The 25,227-nt window shown below is 42.4% G+C and overlaps 1 protein-coding gene across 1 annotated transcript in view; it reads left to right on the top strand.

Annotated features, from left to right (window-relative positions):
• Nucleotides 1-1,442: 1,442 nt before the first annotated feature.
• MTF1 (metal regulatory transcription factor 1) overlaps nucleotides 1,443-25,227 on the top strand; it is a 33,468-nt gene continuing 9,683 nt past the window's right edge. The window contains exons 1-8 of the mRNA XM_038377610.1: nucleotides 1,443-1,605; nucleotides 2,839-3,303; nucleotides 17,650-17,888; nucleotides 18,354-18,485; nucleotides 19,064-19,137; nucleotides 21,459-21,592; nucleotides 23,057-23,134; nucleotides 24,990-25,092. Coding sequence (XP_038233538.1) covers nucleotides 2,890-3,303; nucleotides 17,650-17,888; nucleotides 18,354-18,485; nucleotides 19,064-19,137; nucleotides 21,459-21,592; nucleotides 23,057-23,134; nucleotides 24,990-25,092 — 1,174 coding nt within the window. The 5' untranslated portion in view covers nucleotides 1,443-1,605; nucleotides 2,839-2,889. The remainder of the gene's footprint in view (nucleotides 1,606-2,838; nucleotides 3,304-17,649; nucleotides 17,889-18,353; nucleotides 18,486-19,063; nucleotides 19,138-21,458; nucleotides 21,593-23,056; nucleotides 23,135-24,989; nucleotides 25,093-25,227) is intronic.

Genomic DNA, 25,227 nt, shown 5'->3' on the forward strand with positions numbered 1-25,227 from the left:
AAAAGGGACCCTGGTGGCTCAAGCTTGTCACTGGCGACTGGGCCATTAAAAATCTGGTCCATGGTGCAATGGGGACCCAGGGCTAAGGCAGGCTCCCTGCCTGCCCTAGCTCCATGCGGCTCCCGGAGGTGGGTGCCATGTCCCTGCAGCCCCTAGACACATGGGTGGCCAGGGAGGCTCCGTGTGGGCTGGCTCCGCATTTCCCATTGGCTGGGAACCGTGATCAATGGGAGCTGCAGGGTCAGTTCCTGTGGGTGCGCGGAGCCTTCCAGCCACTCATGCGTCTAGGGGCTGCAGGGACCTGGCGGCCACTTCCTGGGAGCCACGGTACGCGCGGCCAGGACCCCACACCCCAAACACTCTCTCCTGCACCCCAACCCCTGCCCCAGGCCGGAGTCCCCTCCCGCACCAAACCCCTCATCCCCAGCCCCACCCCAGAGCCCACACCTGCAGCTGGAGCACTCACCCCCCTCCTGCACCCCAGTCTGGTGAAAGTGAGTGAGGGTGAGGGAGAGCAAGTGACTGGGGGGGGTGGAGACGGTGGGGTGGGGGTGGGGCCTTGTGGAAGAGGCAGGGCAGGGGTGTTCAGTGTTGTGTGATTAGAAGGTTGGCAGCCCTACCCCTGGTGTTACTGTGATGCGAGAGCACTTGCTCTACTGTCCCTGCTCTGCTGCCCGCGCACCTCTCCGAGGCGGAGACCTAGGCAGCGACCGGAAGAGTGGTGCGTGGTTACAACACAGAAGTGGGTTATTGCCCCAAACTAAACACCATATTCCCTGAACGAGAGGAGGGTAAACGTTACCCTCCATGTCCTGACTGGACTGACCCCGTCCCAGGACGCACCCGGGGCCCAATGCAGCCATGCTGCCGGGAGTCCCCACATGACAAACGGCCACGCCTTTCTGTTCCTGTGCGGAGTTGTAGCCCTGCTGCCCCCTTAACAGGCAGCAGGTTTAAAACAAGCAAAAGGAAGTATTTCTTCACACAACGCACAGTCAACCTGTGGAACTCCTTGCCAGAGGATGTTGTGAAGGCCAAGACTATAACAAGCTTCAACAAAGAGCTAGATAAGTTCACGGAGGACAGGTCCATCAATGGCTACTAGCCAGGATGGGCAGGGAGGGGTCCCTGGCCGCTGTTTGCCAGAGGCTGGGGACGGGCGACAGGGTGGATCCCTTGCTGCTCCCTCTGGGCCCCGGCACTGGCCGCTCTCGCAGACAGGACAGGGCTGGTGGGACCTTTGGGCTGACCCAGGCTGCTCCCCCTGCCCTGCCCTGCCCTGCGCACGCCCCCGGCCATAGGGGTGGCTGCTGCCCAGCGCTCAGCCGGCTCCCCCCGCACACAGGACCCGCTGGCCCCGCCCCTCCCCCTCTCCTGGCCACGCCCCCTCATCCCCACAGCCTCGCCCGTCAGAGTCAAGCCACGCCCCCTCGACGGCCCCTGAGGTCCCTCCGCCCCCACCCCGGCCACCTCCGCCTCGCGGGCGGGGCCGGAAGGGGCGGGTCTCGCGTGCCCCGGGAGTGCCGGAAGCGGAAGTGATGCGTTGGGTAATCATGGTGCCGCGGGGAGGTTGCCGCTGCCGCCGCCGCCGTTACCGGGAGCTGGGTGAGAGCGGGGCGCGCCCAGCCTGGGGCTGTGTCCGGGGCAGGGCGGCCCGGGGTCCTGCCGGGGCCCAGTGGGCGCGACTTGGGGCCTGCGTCCGTAGCCCGGGGCAAACGAGGGGGCGGGACCCGGCCTCCGCCCGGGAGAGCGGTGGGGGCGGGGTGAGTGTGCAGCGCCGAGCGCAGGGGACCCGGCCTCCGCCCGGGAGAGCGGTGGGGGCGGGGTGAGTGTGCAGCGCCGAGCGCAGGGGACCCGGCCTCCGCCCGGGAGAGCGGTGGGGGCGGGGTGAGTGTGCAGCGCCGAGCGCAGGGGACCCGGCCTCCGCCCGTGCTTTGTTGCCATGTCAGGAGAAGCCCCGTGCCCACCTGGCCTTTCCCCTCCTGGCTCAGCGATCAAGGGCTGGTGATAGGCGCACGCTGTTCTCTGCTTGGCTCCTGGGGGTGGTTTTTCAGGGCTTGTGGTTGGTGCCGTCTCATGTCCAGTAGTCGTTTGTCTCCGTTGCGGCCCTGAGGTTCAAACGTGTTAGAAAAGCTCATGCAGTTTCAATGAGTGCAGCCCTAGGCAGCAAACAAGAGATGGTCCAAAGTGGGCAACATACCCAGCAAAGTGACTATTTGTCTTGTCTGTGGAAGAGTAATCTGGTCTGCTGCCCTGGGTATGTTTGCGCTCAGCTTCTTTTTATAAAATCTGGGAGACTTTTGCACAGAAAAAAGCCTGTTATAGTAACATACTATAACCCATTAACTCTAGCGCTTTATATTGTAAATAGCTGAAACTTTTTCTATTGTAGTTGCACTTAAAGACCCCAGTCAGGGAATGGGGTCCTGTTGTGCTATGCACTGTATAAACACACAATAAAAAGACAGTCCTGTCCCAAAGAGATTCTTGCTTGTTTCATCATTTCAAGACAGCTAGTTAATCTCTGGCAATATACAGTCATTTGTATGTGGCTTTTAGTAGACTTAGGTACAAGAGGCCCAACCTCTATGGAGGCATGTGTCTTCTAAATCTAAAAGAGAACTATAGGCTTTTTTCAGATCTCATACAATATATAAAATAGAATAAAAACTTTCCTGCACTGTTTGTCTTGATTTTCTGAAAGCGAGACAAGGTTTCTGGAAGTGAATTAATGGGGACAGGAAATATAAACTTGTTGGAGTTCACACCCTTGAGGGATTTAGGTGAAGTCCTTATCTAAATATTGATATGCTTACTCTTGTGCTACTCTTGTTACAGATGAGTTGTTACATTTTAATTTCATGATGCTGCACTGAATTCCCTTAAACCATGGGGGAAAATAGTCCTGATGGCAGCATTCACTACTATGACGCGGAGGAAGATGAACTGACCCAAGATGATAAAATGATGAGGTTTGTGGACAAAAATGGTCTGGTTCCTTCATCATCTGGGACAATTTATGACAGGACAACTGTTCTAATTGAACAAGACCATGGGACATTAGAAGATGATGAGGATGAAGGACAATGTGGAGATCACTTGCCTTTTTTACCAGAGGGTCATGAAGAAGGATTTCATTTAATAGCAGATCATGAAGGAATGTCCCAGGGTTATGTGCAACATATTATTTCTCCAGATCAGATTCATTTGACTATAAATCCTGGTTCAACTCCCATGCCAAGAAATATTGAAGGAGCTACTCTCACTTTGCAATCTGAATGCCCAGAAACCAAGCGTAAAGAAGTAAGTGACCAACTATAATCGTAGAACTTTGCCCATCTTGAGAGCTGTTCATCTGGTGATCTCAAAGCACTTTGCAGATATTGTTGAGGGTCTCCCCCCCCCCCAAGTGGTACTGAGAATTTAGCTGCACACTAAAGGAAAACATATGACTAACTCCACATAACTGTTTTGAAAATCTCAACCATTAGGTTTAGCTTCACAGTAGCTCTGTGGTTGTGTAGGTAAGTACATGATAAATTGCCCAGGATTACACAGTGAGTCAGCAGCTAGAATCAAGAATGTAACATATCAGTCCTGATTCACAGTCTCTCCTGCTCTCACTACTTAGACCATTCACCTTATTATGTAACTGTTACTGTGTGAAGAGAACCCCAGTTTCATGACAGTGCAGTAATCACTAAATATAGTAATAAAAGATGACTGGAAAATAAGGACCATGATAATATTGCATGTGCTTTAGTGGTCTTTCTTTCTAAATAGCTTGATTAGTCTTTCACAACTCTTAAAAATATTGCCAGAACTAAGCATTTAAAATGGATATAAACTTTCTTAGCCTGCGGTGTACCAAGTTTGGCTTAGGAAAATTTCTGCAACCCAATTAAGTGTCAAATTCCAGCCCATTGTGATTTGAAATTTTTAAAATATTAAATCTTCATCACCCACACTGATTTGAAACAGAAGCTTGACATAACCTTAGTTATAGCATTATTACTGGGGATACTGTAATAAGCAGTAGCAGCAAGTGAAATTTTAGAAAGTCACAATTGTACTTGATTAAAATGTGACATTTTGAACCAGCTTACTCATGTGACATGGGTGGTTCTAGTAAGAGAACACACGATTTTCATAGTGAATTTTTGTTGTGTTGAAAGCAAAGTGGGTTCGGATAGACTTGGTAAAAAAATTTTTTTTCCAAAAATAATGAATTGTATGCGGTATCTTTAGCTGACTAGGATTAATATAATCTGTCAGCATTTCAGACTTCGGGCTGGTTCTGTAGTCCTTGCTCATGGTGAATGAGGACTTACATGAGTATTTCCATTAAAGCCAATGGAACTACTTGTGTAACTGATCCTGTCTGTGAGTAAGGGCTGCAGAATTGGGCCTTTAGTTAGAATGGGTTTGAAAGCCTGAATAATTTAGTTTAGCAAGGGACCTTGACTGACGTTCACTTGGCAAAGTGAAAGTGGTTCAGTAGCAGCAGCAGTTGCTTTCAAGTAAGAGATGGAATTTCTGGACCGGAAGGTCTCAATCAGAAAGTCTGTTAGCCTAGGACTCAAATGGGATATTTTCTTTTCCAATTTTCAGTAGTGTTACTGGCTGCTGCACCCTGCTTTCTTCGCCGCTGATTTATTACTACCATTTATTTTCATGTCATGCTACAGTTTTCCTTTGTTCTTTATAGGACACTCAACTTGCCACTTCCAGTGTCTGAGAATAGTGGTGTGTGAGAGCTAAATCAGTGTGGATCCTTCTCCAAATGTGTAAAAAATGGGATTCTTCTCCTCTTACTTTTTGAGGTGTTTGAAAGGCTTGGAAGATTTTTTTTTAATTGTCTTTTCTGCTTTGTTCTATGCTGTAAATTCAGGCAGTGACTACTTCACTCTTTTTGTAGAAGAGTCAAGATGACTAGAGAACTACTAGTAGTAGTAAAGTGAATCCTGGGGAAATGTGGTCTTATGTCTGCTCAATTTAAATTCTTGACCACTAGTTGGGAGGAAAGATGTTTAAAGACTAAACACCCTTGCACCTTCAGTTAAGGTCTGAAAAAGCTATTCCACTAGTTCTTTGGCCCTTACGAAACAGGGAAGATGACTTGACGTTGCTTATATTTGAGATAGAAGCAAAATAGAAACCTGTTATGAACGTTCACAAACTAATAAAAGGGCTTAGTCCCAATTTCTTTAATTTGGAGGTCACCTTTAACTCTTTTGTTACATCTCATTCTACCTTTAGTACTACTTTCCCCATGAGAATAGCTAGTACTTACATCATCTTAGTTTCATAAGCTTTCTACTCACTGGTTCTAGTTCACCATGAACTCAGTTTAATCTTGTAATTTGTGCTCCTTCTGTTTTAAATTATTCAGCAGTCTGAACAATTTAGCTAGTTGGACAATGTTCCATCCCATATGCCACCAGATTTTCTTCACCAATAAAGATAAACTTAACTTCCTCTTAGCCCCTACTCATGTATATGTGTAAAATGTAGGCTCCTTCTGGTTACCCTCCAAGGTTGTGCTATCCTTTCTTTGCAAAGTGAATACAGAACATAGCTATAGTTGCCTTCTACAGAACTGATACTGTTTTGAGTTTGTGTTCTGCCATCTGTGGCTGTGTCCTAGTGCCATGTTTCATTGGTGGTGATGGCGTCAAGCCTTTTTCTGGTAAACTCCCATCTTTTCCTGCTCTGTACTCTGCATGACAGCTTCATTTTAGATGTTTGGTCCTCTTTTCCCAGACCTTTTATCTATAGTAAACAAACACTTGCTCTTTGTACTAAAAGATGTGTATTGCTTTGAGTATAGTTGTATAGCTCCTCATCTCACCACTTATACGTGCAGCCATGGACCAAGCGATTGTTAATAGCTTCTGGTAGTGCCCACAATCTTGAGTAGCTCACAAGTATGTAAAACACTTTCATGTATTGCAGTAGTTGATGTAAAGATGATTCTCCTGCACGTGGAGCTTTTTGATGCAGCACTTTGCACCCTAACTTCAGGACAAACTGCATTACCAGGGATCCAATTTATTTTAGTGTTGATGTGTATTAGTAATGAGTGGTACTAAAGCTGATAGTCCTGTTAGGAAAGATAATGTACCTTTTTCCAGCTAATAAAATTCACTTTCCTACCTTGTGTCTGTTTTTAATCCACCAGTCTACTTTACATGCCAGACCTTTCTCGTGCTTTGTCTCAACCTATGACTCTACAACTATAAGATGAACTTTTTAAACTGCAGAGCAGATGTGTAACTGTTCTGCAGTGCTCAACAAAGATACCTTGCCTCAGCTGTCTTGCTGTTACTAAATCATGCTGTATGGTGTGTTTTAACTAATACAAAATTGCTGTTGCCTTCTCTGCACAATGTTTCTCCTCTCCCGTGGATGCTAGATTTTCCAGTTCTCTATCTTGTCATGGAGGAGCATTTTAAAAATGCTAAAACTTCACAAATTTCTGTTCTCACTTCTCTGAAAGCTGGTGCATGACTGTTATCTAGGCTTAGGATACTTTTCATTTTAAACATGTCAGTGTTTTCTTTATCTTTTCTCTATCTCTGTGCTGTTCTATACTAGACCAAGGAATAAGAAATGAACCCCCATATCTGGCTGATAGTGTGATTCCCCTTTCCATCCAGTTAGTCCACTGATGTTCCTTTGCAGATGTTTGTACCCACTCATAAGAGGCCATCCAGTACATGTTTCTGCTTGTGGCCCTCTACAGAACTGAGTGAGTAATCCCTGCAGGCTCCTGTGAGTAGATAGTACCCAGTTAAATAGACAAAAGTAATGTCTTAGACTGAATCTGTTGTAGGAAATCCTGTGCAGCAATTCTCAGATGGTCTGTGGGCATGGTGCTGTCTCCTCGTTTTCAGCTGCATTAAGGACAGCTAAAATTTATAGAATTATAGAAATGTAGGTCTGTCAGAGACCTTGAGAGGTCACCTTGTCAGTTCCTTGTGCTGAGGCAGCACCGGGTATACCTAGACGTTCACTGACAGGTGTTTGTCTAAACTGTTCTTAAAACCTGCCAATTATGGGGGTATAGAATCGTGGAATATTTATTATTTCTTTTCCATGAGCAGTTGTTGCTGCAGGCAAGGGCATCTCTTTGTAAAGCACATTAGATTGGAGGTGGTGAGGGTTGGCAGAATGGTCTCCGCTGCTAGGGAGAAGTAGTTGAAAAAGAGAGAGGTTTAGTCTGTGGTGCTGAGAGTTGAAGGCTGTAGGTCTCCTCCAACCCCATATTGGCTGCTGTGTGACACCAAAGAGCTATCCATTGTCCTCCTGTTGCAAGTGCCAAGGCTGCTTTTCTTACTGTGGCAATGCTTGCTTTTGCTTTTGCTTTTGCTTTTGATTCTTTCATTTCTGTCTATGCAATCTCTCTCTCCTTCCACAATCCACCCTCCCCTGCTGCTTTTGGCAGTTAAATATTTTCCATGCTATTCAGAATTCTTCAGCGTGTGGTGCTTTTCCTAACCACACCTTTCCCTAGAGTGTAGAGTTACTGTGCTATTAGCACTTGGTAACTGCCCTTCCTCCATTGATCTAATGCTCGTGATTCCTGAAAGGTCTGTTTCGGGGATAGCCGTGTTAGTCTGTATCCACAAAAACAATGAGGAGTATGGTGGCACCTTAAAGACTAACAGATTTATTTGGGCATAAGCTTTCATGGGGTAAAAAAACAAACAAACCCAACTTCTTGTTTACCCATGAAAACTCATGCCCAAATCTGTTAGTCTTTAGGGTGCCACTGGACTCCTCGTTGTATTTTTCTAAAAGGTCTGTCTCATTTTCACACTTTGGTACCACTTATATAGTTTATCGTGGCATTCAGGGCTCATGGACTTTGAAAAGCAGGTGTTCGTAGAACCATAGAAATATAAGACTTGGAGAGACCTCAAATCCTGCCCCCTGCGATGAGACAGAACCAAGTAAATCTAGACCGTCCCTGGCTAGTGTTTGTCCAACTTGTTCTTAAAAACTTCTAATAGTGAGGAGTCCACGACTTCTATTGGAAGCTATTCCAGACCTTAGCTACCCTTACAGGGAGAAAACTTTTTAATATATCTAACCTAAATCTCCTTTGCTGCAGATTAAGCCCATTACTACTCCTTGTACCTTTAGTGGACATAGAGGACAGTGATCAATTGTTCTCCTTCTAACAGCCCTTAACAGATTTGAAGCCTGTTATCACGTCCCTCCTCAATTGTCTTTTCTCAAGACTTAAACGTGTCCAATTTTTTTAACCTTTCCTCATAGGTCAGGTTTTCTAAACCTTTTGATCATTTTTTGTTGCTCTCCTCTGGACTCTTTCCAGTTTGTCCGCATTCTTAAAGTGTGGTGCTCAGAATTAGACACAAGGGACTAACTACTGCCAACTAAAGCGGGACAATGATGTCTTGCATATGACACGGTTAATACACCCTATAAGCCTTTTTTGCAGCGGCATTATAGTGTTGACTCATTCGGTTTGTGGTCATAGAATCCTAGAATATCAGGGTTAGAAGGGACCTCAGGAGGTCATCTAGTCCAACTCCCTGCTCAAAGCAGGACCAATCCCCAACTAAATCATCCCAGTCAGGGCTTTGTCAAGCCTGACCTTAAAAATTTCTAAGGAAGGAGATTCCACCACCTCCCTAGGTAACGCATTCCTAGTGAAAAAGTTTTTCCTAATATCCAACCTAAACCTCCCCCACTGCAACTTGAGACCATTTGCTCCTTGTTCTGTCATCTGCTACCACTGAGAACAGTCTATATCCATCCTCTTTGGAACCCCCTTTCAGGAAGTTGAAAGCAGCTATCAAATCCCGCCTCATTCTTCTCTTCTGCAGACTAAACAATCCCAGTTCCTTCAGCTCCTCCTCATAAGTCATGTGTTCCAGTCCCCTAATCATTTTTGTTGCCTTCCGCTGGATGTTTTCCAATTTTTCCACATCCTTCTTATAGTGTGGGGCCCAAAACTGGACACAGTACTCCCAATGAGGCCTCACCAATGTAGAATAGAGGGTTACGATCACATCCCTCGATCTGCTGGCAATGCCCCTACTTATACATCCCAAAATGCCATTGGCCTTCTTGGCAACGAGGGCACACTGTTGACTCATATCCAGCTTCTCATCCACTGTAACCCCTAGGTCCTTTTCTGCAGAACTGCTGCCGAGCCATTCGGTCCCTAGTCTGTAGCAGTACATGGGATTCTTCTGTCCTAAGTGCAGGACTCTGCACTTGTCCTTGTTGAACCTCATCAGATTTCTTTTGGCCCAGTTCTCTAATTTGTCTAGGGCCCTCTGTATCCTATCCCTACCCTCCAGCGTATCTACCTCTCCTCCCAGTTTAGTGTCATCTGCAAACTTGCTGAGGGTGCAATCCACACCATCCTCCAGATCGTTAATGAAGATATTGAACAAAACCAGCTCGAGGACCGACCCTTGGGGCACTCCACTTGATACCGGCTGCCAACTAGACATAGAGCCATTGATCACTACCCATTGAGCCCAACGATCTAGCCAGCTTTCTGTCCACCTTATAGTCCATTCATCCAGCCCATACTTCAATTTACTGGCAAGAATGCTGTGGGAGACTGTGTCAGAAGCTTTGCTTAAGTCAAGGAACAACACGTCCGTTGCTTTTCCCTCATCCACAGAGCCAGTTATCTCGTCGTAGGTCAACTGTAACTCCAGCTCCTCTGCGACAGTATCACCACCTAGCCAGTTATTCCCCATTAAGTACTTTGCATTGTCTTTATTGAATTTCATCTTGTTGAGTTTGGACCAATCCTCCAGTATGTCAAGATCCGTTTGAATTCTAATCCTATCCTTCCGAGTGTTTACAACTCCTCCAGGCTTGGTGTCATCTTTTACTCTCCACTCTATTGAATTGTCCTGGACCTAGGACTGACCCATTACAAACACCCTTCCACTATGATAGTGAACTACTGATAAGTACTCTTTGAGTACAGTCTTTCTACCTGTTGTGCACCCACCTTATGGTAATTTCCTGTAGACCACATTTTCCTAACTTGCTTATGAGAATGTTATGTGGGACTCTGTCAAAAGCCTTACTAATCCTTCTCTAACCTTAACCTACGTTACTCTATTCCTATAATACTAAGGGGTTAGGACAACCTTTCGCTGTGTAGCTTGCTTCCACAGTAAATTTGCCCAACATTAAAATACATTTGAACTCCAGATGCTGTATAAATGAGCCCCATTCCAATATTTAACTGAAACTTCTATGCAAAGAATTTCGCTTTTCCTACCGCCTTCATTTTAGTTGGGAGATTCACTGAGCTTCCCTAGCTCCCTCTCTGGACCATAGGAGCACTTCAGGATCACTGTCACTTGTGTTCTCAAGCTGGCAGCGGGGTCTAGACAATTAGAAATGAAAATGGTGATAAAGGCACAAAAATAAATCTTGTGCTTTAGGTACCGAGTGTAAATTAAGACCTGTTTTTAGACTGAAGTTCTGATTGATCCAGCATGAAGATGAATCTCTGTGTGGAATTTAATAGAATGCTAGAAAAACTTACCTCCTTTTCACGAAATAAGCTTAAATTATTACAATCACATCCTAACACCAAGGAGACAGGATTCAAACCCCATGTTGGTCACAGTGGAGAACAAAGACATTCAGTTACTTTCCTACTTAAGTGATTAGTCTTCCGCTGGCAGCTAGCTGCTGTATTATAGCATATTTCTATTTGTTGGGGTGCATGAAGCTTTTGTATATGTAATTTGCTTTAAGGTTCTGTAATGACTAGGATCTATCATCTCATCAAAGGAAGGTGAAATTAAATGTATAATTTCTTTCCTTCCTTCCTAGTGTGAAATACTACTGTTGTATCAACAAGAGACTCTGGATTGAATGAGAATTGACAAATGTAATTTATATATATAAATAAAAACAGGAGAAAAGGAATTAAATACTAAACAACAAAATGTGTCCCTAATCCCAAACACAATTATTATAACACCAACGGGTTTAGTGCAAACTGTGATCCCACTTTACTGCCATCAAGCCTTCTGCATGTTGCTTGCTGTAAACAGGCTTAAAAAGGCCCTGGGCCTCTGTCTTCACCTACATGTGTCAGTAGTGCCAGCCTCTTCGCTGTAGCTTGTATTCACAGGAGGCAGGTCATCTAATACCTGGCAGGGGAGAGATGTCCGTTGACTTTTGGTTTTGCGTCGGCACTTAATAATCCTTGTACTAGCAAAGTGCAGTGAACTATACAAAAGGAAAAAGCTTTACTGCCCTCCAAGAATGTGCTGTCAAAAAGGCAGACAGACACCTGGGAGATCCAAAGGTGGGGTTGTAATTTAGTGGGGGGATGTGTCTTGTGGGGTTTTTTTAATGTTGCCCTTCAAATCCTCCTCTTCATTCCGAGTGAAAGGGGCCTCACTGCTGAGCTGGCCCCATGTAGCACTAGCATAGGACCAAAATGTGTGCTCTGTATACAGTCTCAGGTTGGGAGTGGTGTGGGATTTCACTGTCCCAGTGGAGGCTTTGAGTTGGTTCATGCCTATGGTTCAATAAGCCCTGTATCCATAGTGAATGTTGGCTTAGCTGTCATCACCCAAGTTTCTCACTTTCCTAGGTGATCTTTCAAACAGGCAGGTCTTGAGCTTGTGCCTAGGTGCCCTTAACGGAAACCAAAGGTCAGAGTGGCCATGTTTGTGAGGCTCAGTGCTGCAGGTCCCCAAGTGCTGAATTATCCAGCTGACAGAGCCTTCTGAAATGATACAAGCCAAGAACACTTTCAAAAGTGGCCACTAGTTTTAATGGGTGGATGTCAGTTTTTAGGTGCCCAGTTTGAGACATCCATGACATTTTAGAGGTGCTGAACATCTACATTTCCCAGTGATCTCCAGAGGCATTCTGGGCACTCTGTATCTCTTAGAAATCCGTCCTAGTATATCTCTTGTGGGACAATCAAAACATGATGCTTGCAAAATCAGTGGTCACTTTTATATATGGTAGCCTTAGTGGCTAGAGTCTTGTCTTTTTTTTAACAATGTTAGTAATGTAATGTTATTACATAAAGTCTCTCACCTTTCCATCTTGCTTTCCATACATCCATGCAGCACACAGAGGGACCACTTTCGCAAAATACAGGTCTGGTTCAAAGAACGGTTTGGGGAAGATGCGTTTAGTTCTCAAACTGTCAAAAAATAGAAGTGTTTAAAAGCTGTAGTGGAGAAATATCCTGAATGTTTCTGAATCTAATGCTGGGGTCTGTAGGAAAATCCAGCTTCTAAAATCCAACTGGGATTTTCAAAGTTTCTAAGGAGTGGCCTAAATACTCCCATTGCATGCAGTAATAAGACTCTCACTGATTGAGTGGGAGAAGAGTTAGGCCAGTGCTGCATGTTTTTGAAAATCCCACCCCAAACTTCTGTTTAAAATAACTAATATAATTTCCAGAAAATCAGCACACTGCATGTAACAAGCTCTTTCCTACCTCTAATGCAACCTTTGCATAGGTGGCACCATTTACAGAATCTTTTTTTAAGCAGAGACTGATTTTAATTTTGTCTCTGATTGTTCCTAATATTGTGTATAGACCTTCTGAAAGGTACAGGGGGGAGTGTGTGCACTAAATTCTGCATGTGTATGAATCTGCTTCAAATCTACTTCCTTTTCTGATGATAAAGGTTTTTAACACATCAGAGTGATGCTTTTAAAAGGGTACAGGGAGGTACCATGAACATTATTACATGAGAATGTCAAGCTCATCTCCAAATACAGCCTAATGTACTGAAGACTCACTGCTCATTCAATTTATACCAAATACAATGCAAAGCATTAGCCAGTTGCTTCCATTCCTGGCAGGACTGGGGTGAAGCCCTGGCCTCACAGAAGTCAGTAGCAATGCTGATTTTAATGGAGCCAGGATTTCACCCTTCTTAAAGCCCCAACCCTTAGAAGCATAGGCTTAGGTGGGATTCCTCAACTTTCATTAGTATCCCCCCCTCCCCTGCAAAAAAAAAAAAAGCTTGAAAACCCTTGGCCTGAGTGCACCCTAACAGCTCAAACAGAGAAGTCAAATATAAAGTACACAACTTTAAAAAAACCTCATGATTTTTTAGCACTTGACTCCTGATTTTTAAACACCCAGGCTTGACATGACTGTTTCTACTACTCCAGTTCCTGTTCTACACAGCTCTATTAGAGATCAAAACCAGACAACACTGAGCTTTAAAGGTGGATTTCAGCCTGGTCCTTAAATGTAAACCAAAGAGGAAGATTTTTTGAAGCTTAAATATAAGCTTGTCCTTTATCTCCCATCCTCCCACCGTACTCAGTTGTCTCCCTTAGGTATTTATATACCCCTCACTACCATAGTATCTGAGCATGTCACACTTCTTAATGCATCTTCAGTGGATCATCTTTCTTCTAGAATTATTTACCCTAGTTTCCTCAAGATGCCCTCCTTTATAATCTCTAGAAGGAATTACCTACTGATCTTGGCTGGCCCAGCCATCCTTCCCTGGCAATTTCTGCACTGAAGTTGTGTGGTCTTTCCTCTGCTCAGGGAGAGCATGTGTGAATCCTCTCTTTCCCAGCCAGACACTATTATTTACAGTTGTTTTAAGGGTCCTGCTTATACCATTCCACACAAAAGTGAGTGGCTTAAAAAGTAGCTAGTTTCAGAAAAGTACACCCAGGCAGCAGACTGTTCTCTCTCCAGCCTACTCCTTTTCACCCCCATTTTACTGGTACACTTACAGAAAAGCCACTTTAGGAAATGAGGACAGAAGTACATGGCATTTTTTTCTGCTTTCTGCAAAACTTCTATTGCTATTTTTGTGTAATTTCTTTGTCTGGATTATGTCATCTAGTTTTTGGTGTCTCCAGTCTCTTTTTCTCTCTCTTTACTTATGGAAGTTATAGTTCCTTCCCCTGCTTCACATTTTCATCCATTCACTCTTTCCTAGTTTCTCTCTCTTTCTCCTTCTCTGTCCCTATGGATAAAAAACACTTTCCCTCACTAACTTCACAGGTTTCAGAGTAGCAGTCGTGTTAGTCTGTATTCACAAAAAGAAAAGGAGTACTTGTGGCACCTTAGAGACTAACAAATTTATTTGAGCATAAGCTTTCGTGAGCTATAGCTCACTTCATCGGATGCATAACTTCACAGCCATCTACTCCCTGCATTCACTCACCCAGCTCCTCCAGTCTCAGCTACCTCTTTGTCTCATCACAGTCCACAGTTGTTGGTCAGTTGGAAACAATGATAGTTTCCCCCTTTGGGATGATTTTTTTAATCCTGGCTTCCCTTTGCACCTGCATACAATTGTAGGTGAAACTATTTGCAGATGGAAGTGAGGGCCTGGCAGACATCTATCTCTGTCAGTTAGAATCAAGATTTTTATACCACTCATCACCTTGGTATCAGAGGCCCCTGCCAACTTAACTATTAAACATCTAACTACTTGACAACATCTATAGTTCATTACTTTGATGGCTATATGACCCTCATTTGTACCATACATCACTGTGCTTCCTAAACTACACTCATAATTATTTGTGGGCATGGCAAATAATGAAGAGGACAGCTTATTGATACAAAGTAATCTGGACTGCTTTGTAACCTGAGTGCAAACAGTATTTGTTTTAATACAGCCAAACGCAAATATATGCATCTAGGAACAAATAACGCTGGCCATACTTACTGGAAGGAGGACTCTATTCTGGGAAACAGTGACTCTGGAAAAGACTCGGGGGATCATGTTGAATAATCATCAGGGAGTTTAGACTTGAAAGTAGACAAAGGTTTCTAACCATCAGAGGAGTGAAGTTCTGGAATAGCCTTCCGAGGGAAGCAGTGGGGGCAAAAGACCTATCTGGCTTCAAGATTAAACTCGATAAGTTTATGGAGGAGATGGTATGATGAGATAACATGATTTTGGCAATTAATTGATCTTTAACTATTCATGGTAAATAGGCCCAATGGCCTGTGATGGAATGTTAGATGGAATGGGATCTAAGTTACTACAGAGAATTCTTTCCTGGGTATTTGGCTGGTGAATCTTGCCCACATGCTCAGGGTTCAGCTGATCACCATATTTGGGGTCGGGAAGGAATTTTCCTCCAGGGAAGATTGGAAGATGCCCTGAGGGTTTTTCGCCTTCCTCTGCAGCATGGGGCATGGGTCACTTGCTGGAGGATTCTCGGCACCTTGAAGTCTTTAAACCATGATTTGAGCACTTCAATAGCTCAGACATGGGTGAGAGGTTTATTGTAGGAGTGGGTGGGTGAGATTCGGTGGCCTGCATTGTGCAGGAGGTCAGACTAGATGATCATAATGGTCCCTTCTGACCTTAATATCTATGAATCTATGACTGCAAGGGGCTTTCAGTAGGTTCTTGATCAGATGTGCTATTGATGAAGTATTCTTGGTGCTGATATTGTGCTGTTTGTCATATTCTCCTAACTTCCAGTGTGTCTTCTTGCATCACTTTAAGCAGCACCAAAATACATTTACAGCCTGATAACATACCTGGAAATCTCCCTACTCCCTTCTCCTTCCTTCTTAACCCCAAATGACAGTGAAGAATGCGCATTCTCAAATATTCTTGCATCTATCTACTCTATTAAAGAAAAAGGGGGTAGGGAGGAGTGCTGAATCACTGAGAGGATTAAAGTTTCTTTCTCTTGTCGTTCCTGGGATTTTAGGGAAAGGAAGCAGCTAGTGTGGTCTCAGGCCCTACTATCTGCTTTAAGAGAAAAGGCTTGCAAAAATTTGTTAGGAGACCATGAGTTTGCAATGCACATACAGTCCTTGTGTCCACCCATAGCAGCCGTTCTAAGTGTTTTACATGTGCTGATTGTGATACCTGGAATCCACATGAATCCAACAGAACTGGTGAAATCTGTATTGGTTTCTCCCCAGTGTGGACAGAAAGCTATAAGTGGTGTGGCTGTACTGGTTCATCTAGTCTTTCCAATTTCATTGCACAGTTCAGTACCTTGTATTTGGAAATTACCCCAAAGCCTCTTCTCATAGCAACAGTGCCGGGTGCTGAAAAGTAGCACTTTGGGAAATATAAGAAGGTTGTGGGTTGTGTCCTTCCCTAGTTATCTTCCCATATCCAGTGATTAAACTAATCTTCAGAGAAAAAGCAGCAAGTTCTTTCTTCTGTATTGTGGCTTTGCTCTGTCTTTATAAATGTTTCTAAGCCTCTGTTGGAATACTACATTTCCACTAGCCAGTCACCCACTCAGTGCACTGGGGCTCTAGAATCATTTTGTGACTGCTGGGAGTTCTCAACCATTGCAGTCAAATTTAAAGCTGTCAGTCTAATAATTACCATTGAAGAGAGAGCCAGTCTAGCATAGCAAATTTATGATTTTTTCCATGTGGAGAGAGTCCAATTCAATGAAACATTCTGACTTCCATACTATGTAAGCCTCTAATGCACCCTTTCCCTCTTTGGTGCAGAAGCTTGGCAGAATTTCTGTCAGATCTACTCTGACATGAGTCAGGTGATCCAAGCAGCTGGTTGGGAATTCTGGGTTACTTGCCTATCGCCTTACAGCTCCATGTTTATAATCTCATTTTGGTTCACAAAACAATCTGCGCGGTAAGAATTAAAGTCTTTTGTATTGGCATGAGTTTCTTTCCAGTTATATCTCTGCAAACCTTTGCTTTGTTGAGCTGATATTCCCAGTTAGTGTGGGGTCTTTGGGCAGTCTCATCACATTATATGCGAAGAAAATGCCCCAATTTTACTATGTTTCTGCTATAAATTATATTGATATGTAAGAAAATACAGACTAGATGGAACAAAGTAATCTATAATCCACAATAACTTGTAAGAGTTCCATTCACTATCGGTGTATTGGAGCAGCACAGTGCAGAGTTATCCCTCTAGGGCCTGGTTTTGTACTCCTTATTTGGGGAGGTTGGTGTGAGTTTAGAATTTCTACGGATTGCATGGCTGCTCCTTGTGGACTTGTTAATGTGCGTTTGAAACTGGACAATTGTCTTGGTCAATAGCTGAACATTTTAGAAGATTTTGAATTTAAGTTCAGACACGCTTTCTTTTTTAAATTAAAAATGAGAGCGAGCAAGTATAGAGCAGTATTTCATTAGACTCGTAGTTCTGTGAAATGCTTAGCAACTATACTTCCATATACCTCCACAGGGTGAAGTTAAGGGGATTCAGCACTTTGCTGGATCATGTTAGAAAAGTATGTATCTGTCTGCCTCTTCCCCTAAACATACCAGCACAGTCGAATGCCAATTGCTAAAGGCTAAGTTTATTAATTTGGAATGCATATGGGGATTTAGACCTTCACTTTGATTTATTATCCCACTAGACTCATGTTCCTGTGCTAGATAAACTCTGTAAAATTCTGTTTCTGTAGATTTGCCTGTGTTTTTCCCCATAATGCAAAGTAATGTGATACTTCATCTGTTAATTAAAAAAAAATACATTGGTATCATTCTGGGATCAGAATCCAGCTTATTGTCTTTATTTGGAGCAAAAGCCTAGCTATCCACACCAGGCAACTAACCCACTCAGAGCCCATGCTGTGGATTAGATCCCAGAAGTTCTAGAAACTTGGTTCAGCTGAATTGTACATCTTGTAGGCTTAAACTCTGGAGCATTTTCCTCATAGGTTAAGAGATACCAGTGCACCTTTGAGGGCTGCCCTCGCACCTACAGCACTGCTGGGAATCTGCGCACTCATCAGAAGACACATCGTGGGGAATACACATTTGTCTGCAATCAACAAGGTTGTGGCAAGGCCTTCCTTACCTCCTATAGTCTCAAAATCCATGTCCGAGTGCACACTAAGGAAAAGCCGTTTGAGTGTGATGTGCAGGGCTGCGAAAAGGCATTCAATACACTGTACAGGTAAGAGCCCTTCCATGCAGCTCTGTTGTCTTGCATGGCAGATGGTTACCACTATCTTTCATATCAAATTCAGTTCTTGTTTGAGCATCCTGGCTGCAGTTATTGGGAGTGGATACTTCTCCCAGCTCCAGACCCAATCCTGCTATAGAATCTCAAATCAGCCTGAAGATCCTCTTCCATCAATACCAAGAACTGAGAGAGCAGCATTTGTGACATTATCATTAATTATTTGTGTGGCAGTAGAAGTAGTTGCGTGGTCCCCTTTGTGCTTGGCATTCAAACACCTAGAGCTTTCAGACACTTTGGATTTATGTACTGCAGTCCTTTTATAAACACTGATATTGATAAATTTAATGACCAAACAGAATTTAAGCCTTTGAACCTGTGTTGTGGTCCTTGCTATATGGCTCATTAGCCTTGCTGTGCTGCATGTGGTAAGAGGGATTTCTTTGGAATGCTTTGCAGGTTGAAAGCACATCAGAGGCTTCACACAGGAAAAACATTTAACTGTGAAAGCGAAGGCTGCAGTAAATACTTTACAACGCTCAGCGATCTGAGGAAGCACATTCGAACACACACAGGAGAGAAGCCATTTAGGTAAGTCACTAGAAGGCAGTTTCCCCTCTTCTGTGGGGAGAATGGCAGGTGACTTTGGTAACTGACTGTGTGAAGCAATGGAGTCACTACAAAGAAGAGTCTTGTTCTAAGAATCTAGAGACAAACTACATGAAATATTTTCACTTTTAGTCCAGCGAGGGAGGCTAGATACATGAGCATATATGTACTGCCGCTTCTTCAGTTGGCGAGAAGAGGACAGCATTGCAGTTAGTCGCACCAGATTACTCTGTTGCCAAATAGATCAGGCTGGCCAAGCTGCTGTGAGGAGCAGCATATCTGCAAAATCTGTTGTTTTTTCTCTGGTATGGTGGAAAGTGTAATCCATAAAATATGGTGATTGCAATAAATGGCTTTGTTCACTCTTTTATATTTTGCTGTCACATTGTAATCTGTGCAGCATGTGTAGCCAGATACCTCCAAATAGCAACTATTAACAGAGTTTAAATCTGGAGCATCCTGCAGTTCAGTCAAGCACCCAATGGGAAGCATGACTTCGCATTATACCTGATATATTCAAAACGTCTGATGCTAACTTTTCTGTTTGGTGCTTCACTCAGGTGTGATCATGACGGCTGTGGAAAGGCTTTTGCTGCAAGCCACCACCTTAAAACACATGTTAGGACACATACTGGTAAGTCTGGAGGGATCTCTTCTCTAACTGAGCCTCTTTTGTTTATACAAACTTTCATAAGCCTAATAATGCTTATACCTGTAGTCTATAGAGAAGCACAGCAAGGGCATTTAATGATCTGCTGGTCAGGTTGCAATTATTTGTTTTGTTTATTCAGATATAAGGAATAATAAAAAAAGATGTCAAGGTACCCTGACATTTAATCTTTCAACATCATAATACATTCAGCAGCAGTTAATAAAAACAAACATTCAGATGGGAACAAATTAACTCAACTCAGCCAGCCAGTGAAACCACTACAAAAGACATCTTTCCTGTTCCTGTTGTCTCAACCTTCTCCAGAAACAGAAGGAAATAAACCAGTACTGCACCAAAAGTGGTGAGCCATTAATAATTCAGTTAGGAAACAAGAAAGGCAGCTATCTCAGGGTAATAAACAATAGAAAAATTTCCTTTCAATTTAAATTTGGCAGCTATTGAATTTCACCAGCATACCTCACAAATGCAGCAGTAATGATGTGTAAAACTTAAATATTCACTAACTCACTTGACAAATTTGGAAACTTCTGTTTCTAAGGCTATTATGCTGCATCCCGGAAGTGACACTAACGCTGTTTAGTAGGCTGTTCAGACATGTTCCCACAGGTTCTACATTCATTGTTTACTCTTTTCAGCATAACATTTAGTGTGGGGTGCTTTATACGGTGGAATTCACCTTGGACCATTGTAATGTGGGTATGTTACAGAAATTCTCTCTGAGAGTTGCTGTAGCAACCCTGTACAAGACATTCAAACTTGAGTATGTCTTTATGGGAGGCAATGTCCTTCTTTCCTTATCAAGTTAAGGGGGGTTGTGATAATTGGACCTATAGATATACCCTAATTTTGAGCTCAACTCTAAAAAATGTGTGCAAGTTCATAATAATATCACAATAACCTATAACAAACGTTGATGGGAAAAGGTAGGAAAGGGAGACAGACTGAGTTAGTCCAAACAAAAAGGCCTAATATAATTCAAGGACTGTATTAAAATGATGCATGGTAAACACGAATAGTGTGGAACCATATTTTGGCTAGTAGGTTTAATTGGTGGACAAAATAGCAAGGGGATGCTTTATTCCACACATCACTCCCTTTTTTAAGTCCTTAAAGAGACTTTGGGGTGAAAACTTGTTGCTGGAGTGAGCGTCACCGTTGTGCCTGTGCCCCTGTTGTCTGCTGGAGTCCTGGACCATCTTCATCCTAAACCTGAGAGCTGTCCTGACCAGACTGGGCGTGGGGGGGGGGGGTACCCAGATGATATCTCCAGCGTCTCTGGCTAAATCCCAAACATCACCTGGGCTGTGAGACTCCTCTGCCTGTTCCTTCCCCCACCTTATTTCTTTTCTTTCCTATGTCTCTCTTTTTGTTTTCTGTTTAATAAAAGTCTGGCTTAGCCACCCAATACTGTATATTTTGCAACACTTCTGTGAGCCTGTGATCAGAAAAAAGCAGCAGATAAATGCAATATGCTAAACAGCCTGATGCTGATACAAATTTGCCAGGTCTTGGAATGGCTGGTAAGATCGTGTGCTGTGCCTGTTTTTCAGCAATGAAGTTGCAAGCGAAAGACAAAAGCTGCATTTTCTGTCTTTGCTGCTCTTTTCTCTCCCCTTTTGTGTGTGTTTGTCTTGGTTTGTCTTGTTTTGTCTTCTAGGAAACGGAATTGGACTTTAACAGCAGCAGCAATAACAACAGCTCCAGCCCATATCAACTAACTTCTTCTTCTCTTTTCCCCCAAAAGGACAGCAATTATCATCTTTGATGCCATCTAAGAGACTGTCAAGCAAGGGGTTTTTCCTTCTAGAAACTCTCTCCAGCGAAAGGGAAAGGGAACAAGGGACGTTGTTAAAATGAAAACCTTACTTTACGTTTCAGATGCTTTAACTGTTTTCCATTATTTTCTGTATCTTTAATAAAAGATTACAAAGGATTGTTAATGGTGTTTGCCATGGGACTGAGCAGGTGGAGGTCTCTTTATATGAAACCTTGTTTAAAATGGTTCAGTGTTGGACAGTGACTGGGTTATGTTAACACCTTTGGTCTATATATTCCATCTAAATTAATACAACAGTGGTTGAAGTGAGACCTACAGACTAGTGGAAGAAGAGCTGAAGCAGTTAGAGTGCTGAAGCTTACTTGTTTAGTTTCCCATATTTTAAGTACTGCCATAGCTTGGAGGATGATTCTAACTTAAGCAAAATGGCTTTGGTAACTTGTGTCTTGTAAAGAGATGTCTAAACTTTTGTACAAATCAGTGTGGTGTTTTGTGCTTCTTGTAGGGGAGAGACCTTTCTTCTGTCCCAGTAATGGCTGTGAGAAGACTTTTAGTACTCAGTATAGTCTCAAGAGCCACATGAAAGGTCACGAGAAAGGACACTTGTATAATGCACTTCCCAATAACAACGTATCTGAGGTCAGTAGCTTTCTCTTTTTTCTTTTTAGAGCTTTTGTGATAGATTGAAACAAAACCATATTTTGGGGAGAAGTTCCTGAGGCAATAAAGCGTATGCAACATTGTGCTGCAATTTTCAAAGAAACTTAAGGGTATTTGGTGCACCGCTTCCACTGGAAATCGGTGGGATTTTGGTGCTTAACTCCCTCAAGTACCTCTGAAATTCCCAGCCTTAAACTTCAAGATGGATCATGCCTTATCAAGGAACAAAATCAGGGTGGATTGATTTAAATCAGAGCTGTTTAAGTCACTGATTTTTAGTTATGATTAAAATCAGCAAGTAGGAAACCTTGATTTAAATCATTTTTTTAATTGTGTTTCTGCATTTATACTTTTTAGTTATTTTTCTAAATAAAGGTTAATTTTCATTGGTTGGTAACCATTAAAACATATTGATTTGCAACTAAATATAGCCTTTACACTAAATTTGGGCTGCTTTTTGTGAACTAGGATACAGTATATGTGTACACATTTGTTTATGTAATTATATATACCTTAACTTACATTTATTCAAATTCTTAATTTTTTAGTTTAGGAAATGGTGGATTATGCATTTCTTATTTACTAGATTAATTTTTATTTGTGATTTTTGTCAAGCTTTAATTGGATAGAAATTCAAATTCAATTAAAAATGCACAAAAGCAGCATTTTAATTGTTTATATTTAATAAAAACTACCTTAAATGCACTGGAAACATAAACAAAGTGATCAGAAATTTTACCAAATATATTTGCATTTAAAATGAACTGATTTATTAAACAAAGGAGATATCTGTAGCTAGTGAATAAAACTGATTGTTTCTGTTCACCATGTCCTTGAAGATTTTAGAATGAGTAGACCTCATTGTCTCTCAACTAGTTTTTATTCATAGATTGGAAGAGGAAAACAAGGTTTCCTGCTTTTTCAACTCCTAATTGGTTTAACTTTGAATGAACTAGTCATTGAACTGATATAGTTGAATACACTGAGGTGAAGAAAATATTCTCTCTGTACCAGCAGAAGAGGCTACTGCTGTCAAAAGCTGGTCTAACACTTCAGCAAACTCTGGTTCCAGGTGCTTAGCCCGTGACTTCCACTAGTTCAGTGGCTTGGCCTTTCTTTAAAACTTGGCAGCAAATTATGTACTAAATATTATTTATTGTATTTAATTGAAATAGATTATAACTTTTGTCTTTGAGATAAGTTATCACTTTCAGATTTAATTTTAAATAGATTTATTTTTTTAAATATTTAATTTAAATAAAAAAAATTAAAATCCAATTTTTATTTTTTTTTAAATCACTGATTTTATCCACCCTGAACAAAATAGCCTGACAAGCTGTGTAGATGCCTTTACCTCTTTCTTTAGAGATCTAAAATATTGTGGAATGTCCAATATTGCTGACACTGATTTAAATACATAACTGCAGTTGTATTCCTCTTCAGGATACAAACCACTCACTTTGTCTGAGCGACTTAAGCCTCATTTCCACAGATTCGGAACTGCGGGAAAACTCTAATACAGTAAGTAGCCATGCCCATAATTTGAGATTTTGTCTTTATTACAGTGTGTTTGCCCCATCCACAGGAACACAGGGTTTAAGTTTTCAAAATTGGCTGGTTTTGTTTCACTTGCTCTGTCCTTTGGCATTATCTGCTTTTGGTCCCCATTTTGTTCCTCTTGTCTGGGTGTGGCCTCTCTAGCGAGAGGGGCATTGCAACGACTTGCTCTAGGATTGATACCAGTGTTCAGTGGATTTTTTTTGGCAGAATGCAATACATCATGTGCTGACAAATGCATATACTTCCTACACAGCCCTTCTGATTCCTTTCCTTCTTTCATTATGAAATATTGCCGCAATCCTAATGGGTGAATTTGGCATATACAATGCATTTGATTCTGACTACTGAGGCAGATGCAGGTAGTTGTAATACCCTACATATGATTTTAACTTTTTCTTCACAATATTGTTTCTCTGAAGCGGGGACAATTCCTTTAAAAGTAAAGCAATCCTAGTGTTTCAGTGAATTAGTAACATTTTATGTGGGCAGAAGTAAATTAGGCTGGATACAACAGTATAGAAAAAAATTAATTTTAAGTCACTTGAGAGCCAGAGATCTAACTCTGACCAGCTCTGAGCTGTTTGGTTAACAGTAGCTGGATAGCTTGTAAAATGGGTAACCTGTTTATATATCTACACATTGTGTGCTCTTTGCTCTGATTTGGGGGTATCTGTCTAGGGAAGAACCCATTGCAAAGACTCCAGGCAGAAATAGGTAGAAGAAAACATTAAATCAAGCTTGTCCTTTTGGCACTTGCAACTAGTTAAGAGCCTGATGTTGGAGTCAGAATTAGCACCATTTGCTTGTACTGCTGTAGTCTCTACCATTTGGCTTTTCCCTCCCCAGCCATTTCTATAACTTGCATTTTGCATCTATTGGTGGAATCGTATACTAAGGCTATAACTGGCTGTGACACAATCACTTAATTAGGTTGCCTCCAGGTGTTGCTGAAAGAGATGGCATCCTTTTGCAAGCTTGTTTGGGAAGAGGCTTGTAGGTACTTGTAGGAGTCTGTGCAGGAAATAATTCCACCTTGCTGCCATCTCAAGCACAGACTTTTGGCTGTTTGTTGCAAATGTCCCCGTAACCTGAAAACAGACTTTCTAATTCAGCAGAGTGAAAAGGAAGGATTTTTCTCCAGAACTAGCAGTGTTCCTTTAAGATCTAACCTTATGATAAAACTCTCTTCTTATCTAGTAGGGAATGTGGCCATAACTAAATCTTGCATACAGAAGAATTAGACATGGTTGAGGGGCTGGTATCTTTTAGTGGAGTTAGCTCGTGGAGCTAGCTCATGGAGCCATTTAACAAATCCTGTTCCAAGAACAGTTCTGACATTACGGGTAACACTGGTGCACAGACTAGGAGGTAAACTAAGCAGAGCCATGTTGGCTTGTGCATAAGAAAGTTTCCCAAATGATAGGGGTAAAACTGATATAAACAATTCTAATGTTTCAGATTCTACCCAAGTATTACAAACAACAAGGGGTTAAAATGAAATACAGCTACAGAAGAATAGTTAAGTGTCCTTTTAAGGGTTTTGTCAAGTTCAGGGTTGTGCTTAAGTTCTCTATAAAGGGTTGTTCATTTTATTGGTGAATTTGCGTCATGGCTAGTGATAGCTAACAGACATCTTTCGTGCTGTGTGCTAGTTGCATAAAGTACAAAGTACCCTGCCTTTTCTGAGGGTAGCCCATTTAAAATAACTGAGCAAACAATTGCAACATACATATGCTAGATGACCGGCATTTATGCAAATAGTTTAAGATTGTGGAGCTGTTATCTAACACTTCTCTCTCCTTTTTCTTCTCCCCAGACACATGGACGAGATCTTAGCACAATCTCACCAGCAAGCATTTTTGAATCTATGTTCCAGAGCCCAGATCATACAGCAAATCAGGAAGATTCTCAACAGACAGGTACACTTTGTATCTGTGCTCTTTGAGAGACCTTACCGCCTATCTGTGCAAACAGCTAATTCCATTTATGCATCTCAGACTGAGAATTATTGCCTAGTGGATAATATAAAGCCTTAGTAGAAACCAGACAGGTGT

Source organism: Dermochelys coriacea, chromosome 19 (assembly GCF_009764565.3).
Source record: "Dermochelys coriacea isolate rDerCor1 chromosome 19, rDerCor1.pri.v4, whole genome shotgun sequence".
Lineage (NCBI taxonomy): Eukaryota > Metazoa > Chordata > Testudines > Dermochelyidae > Dermochelys > Dermochelys coriacea.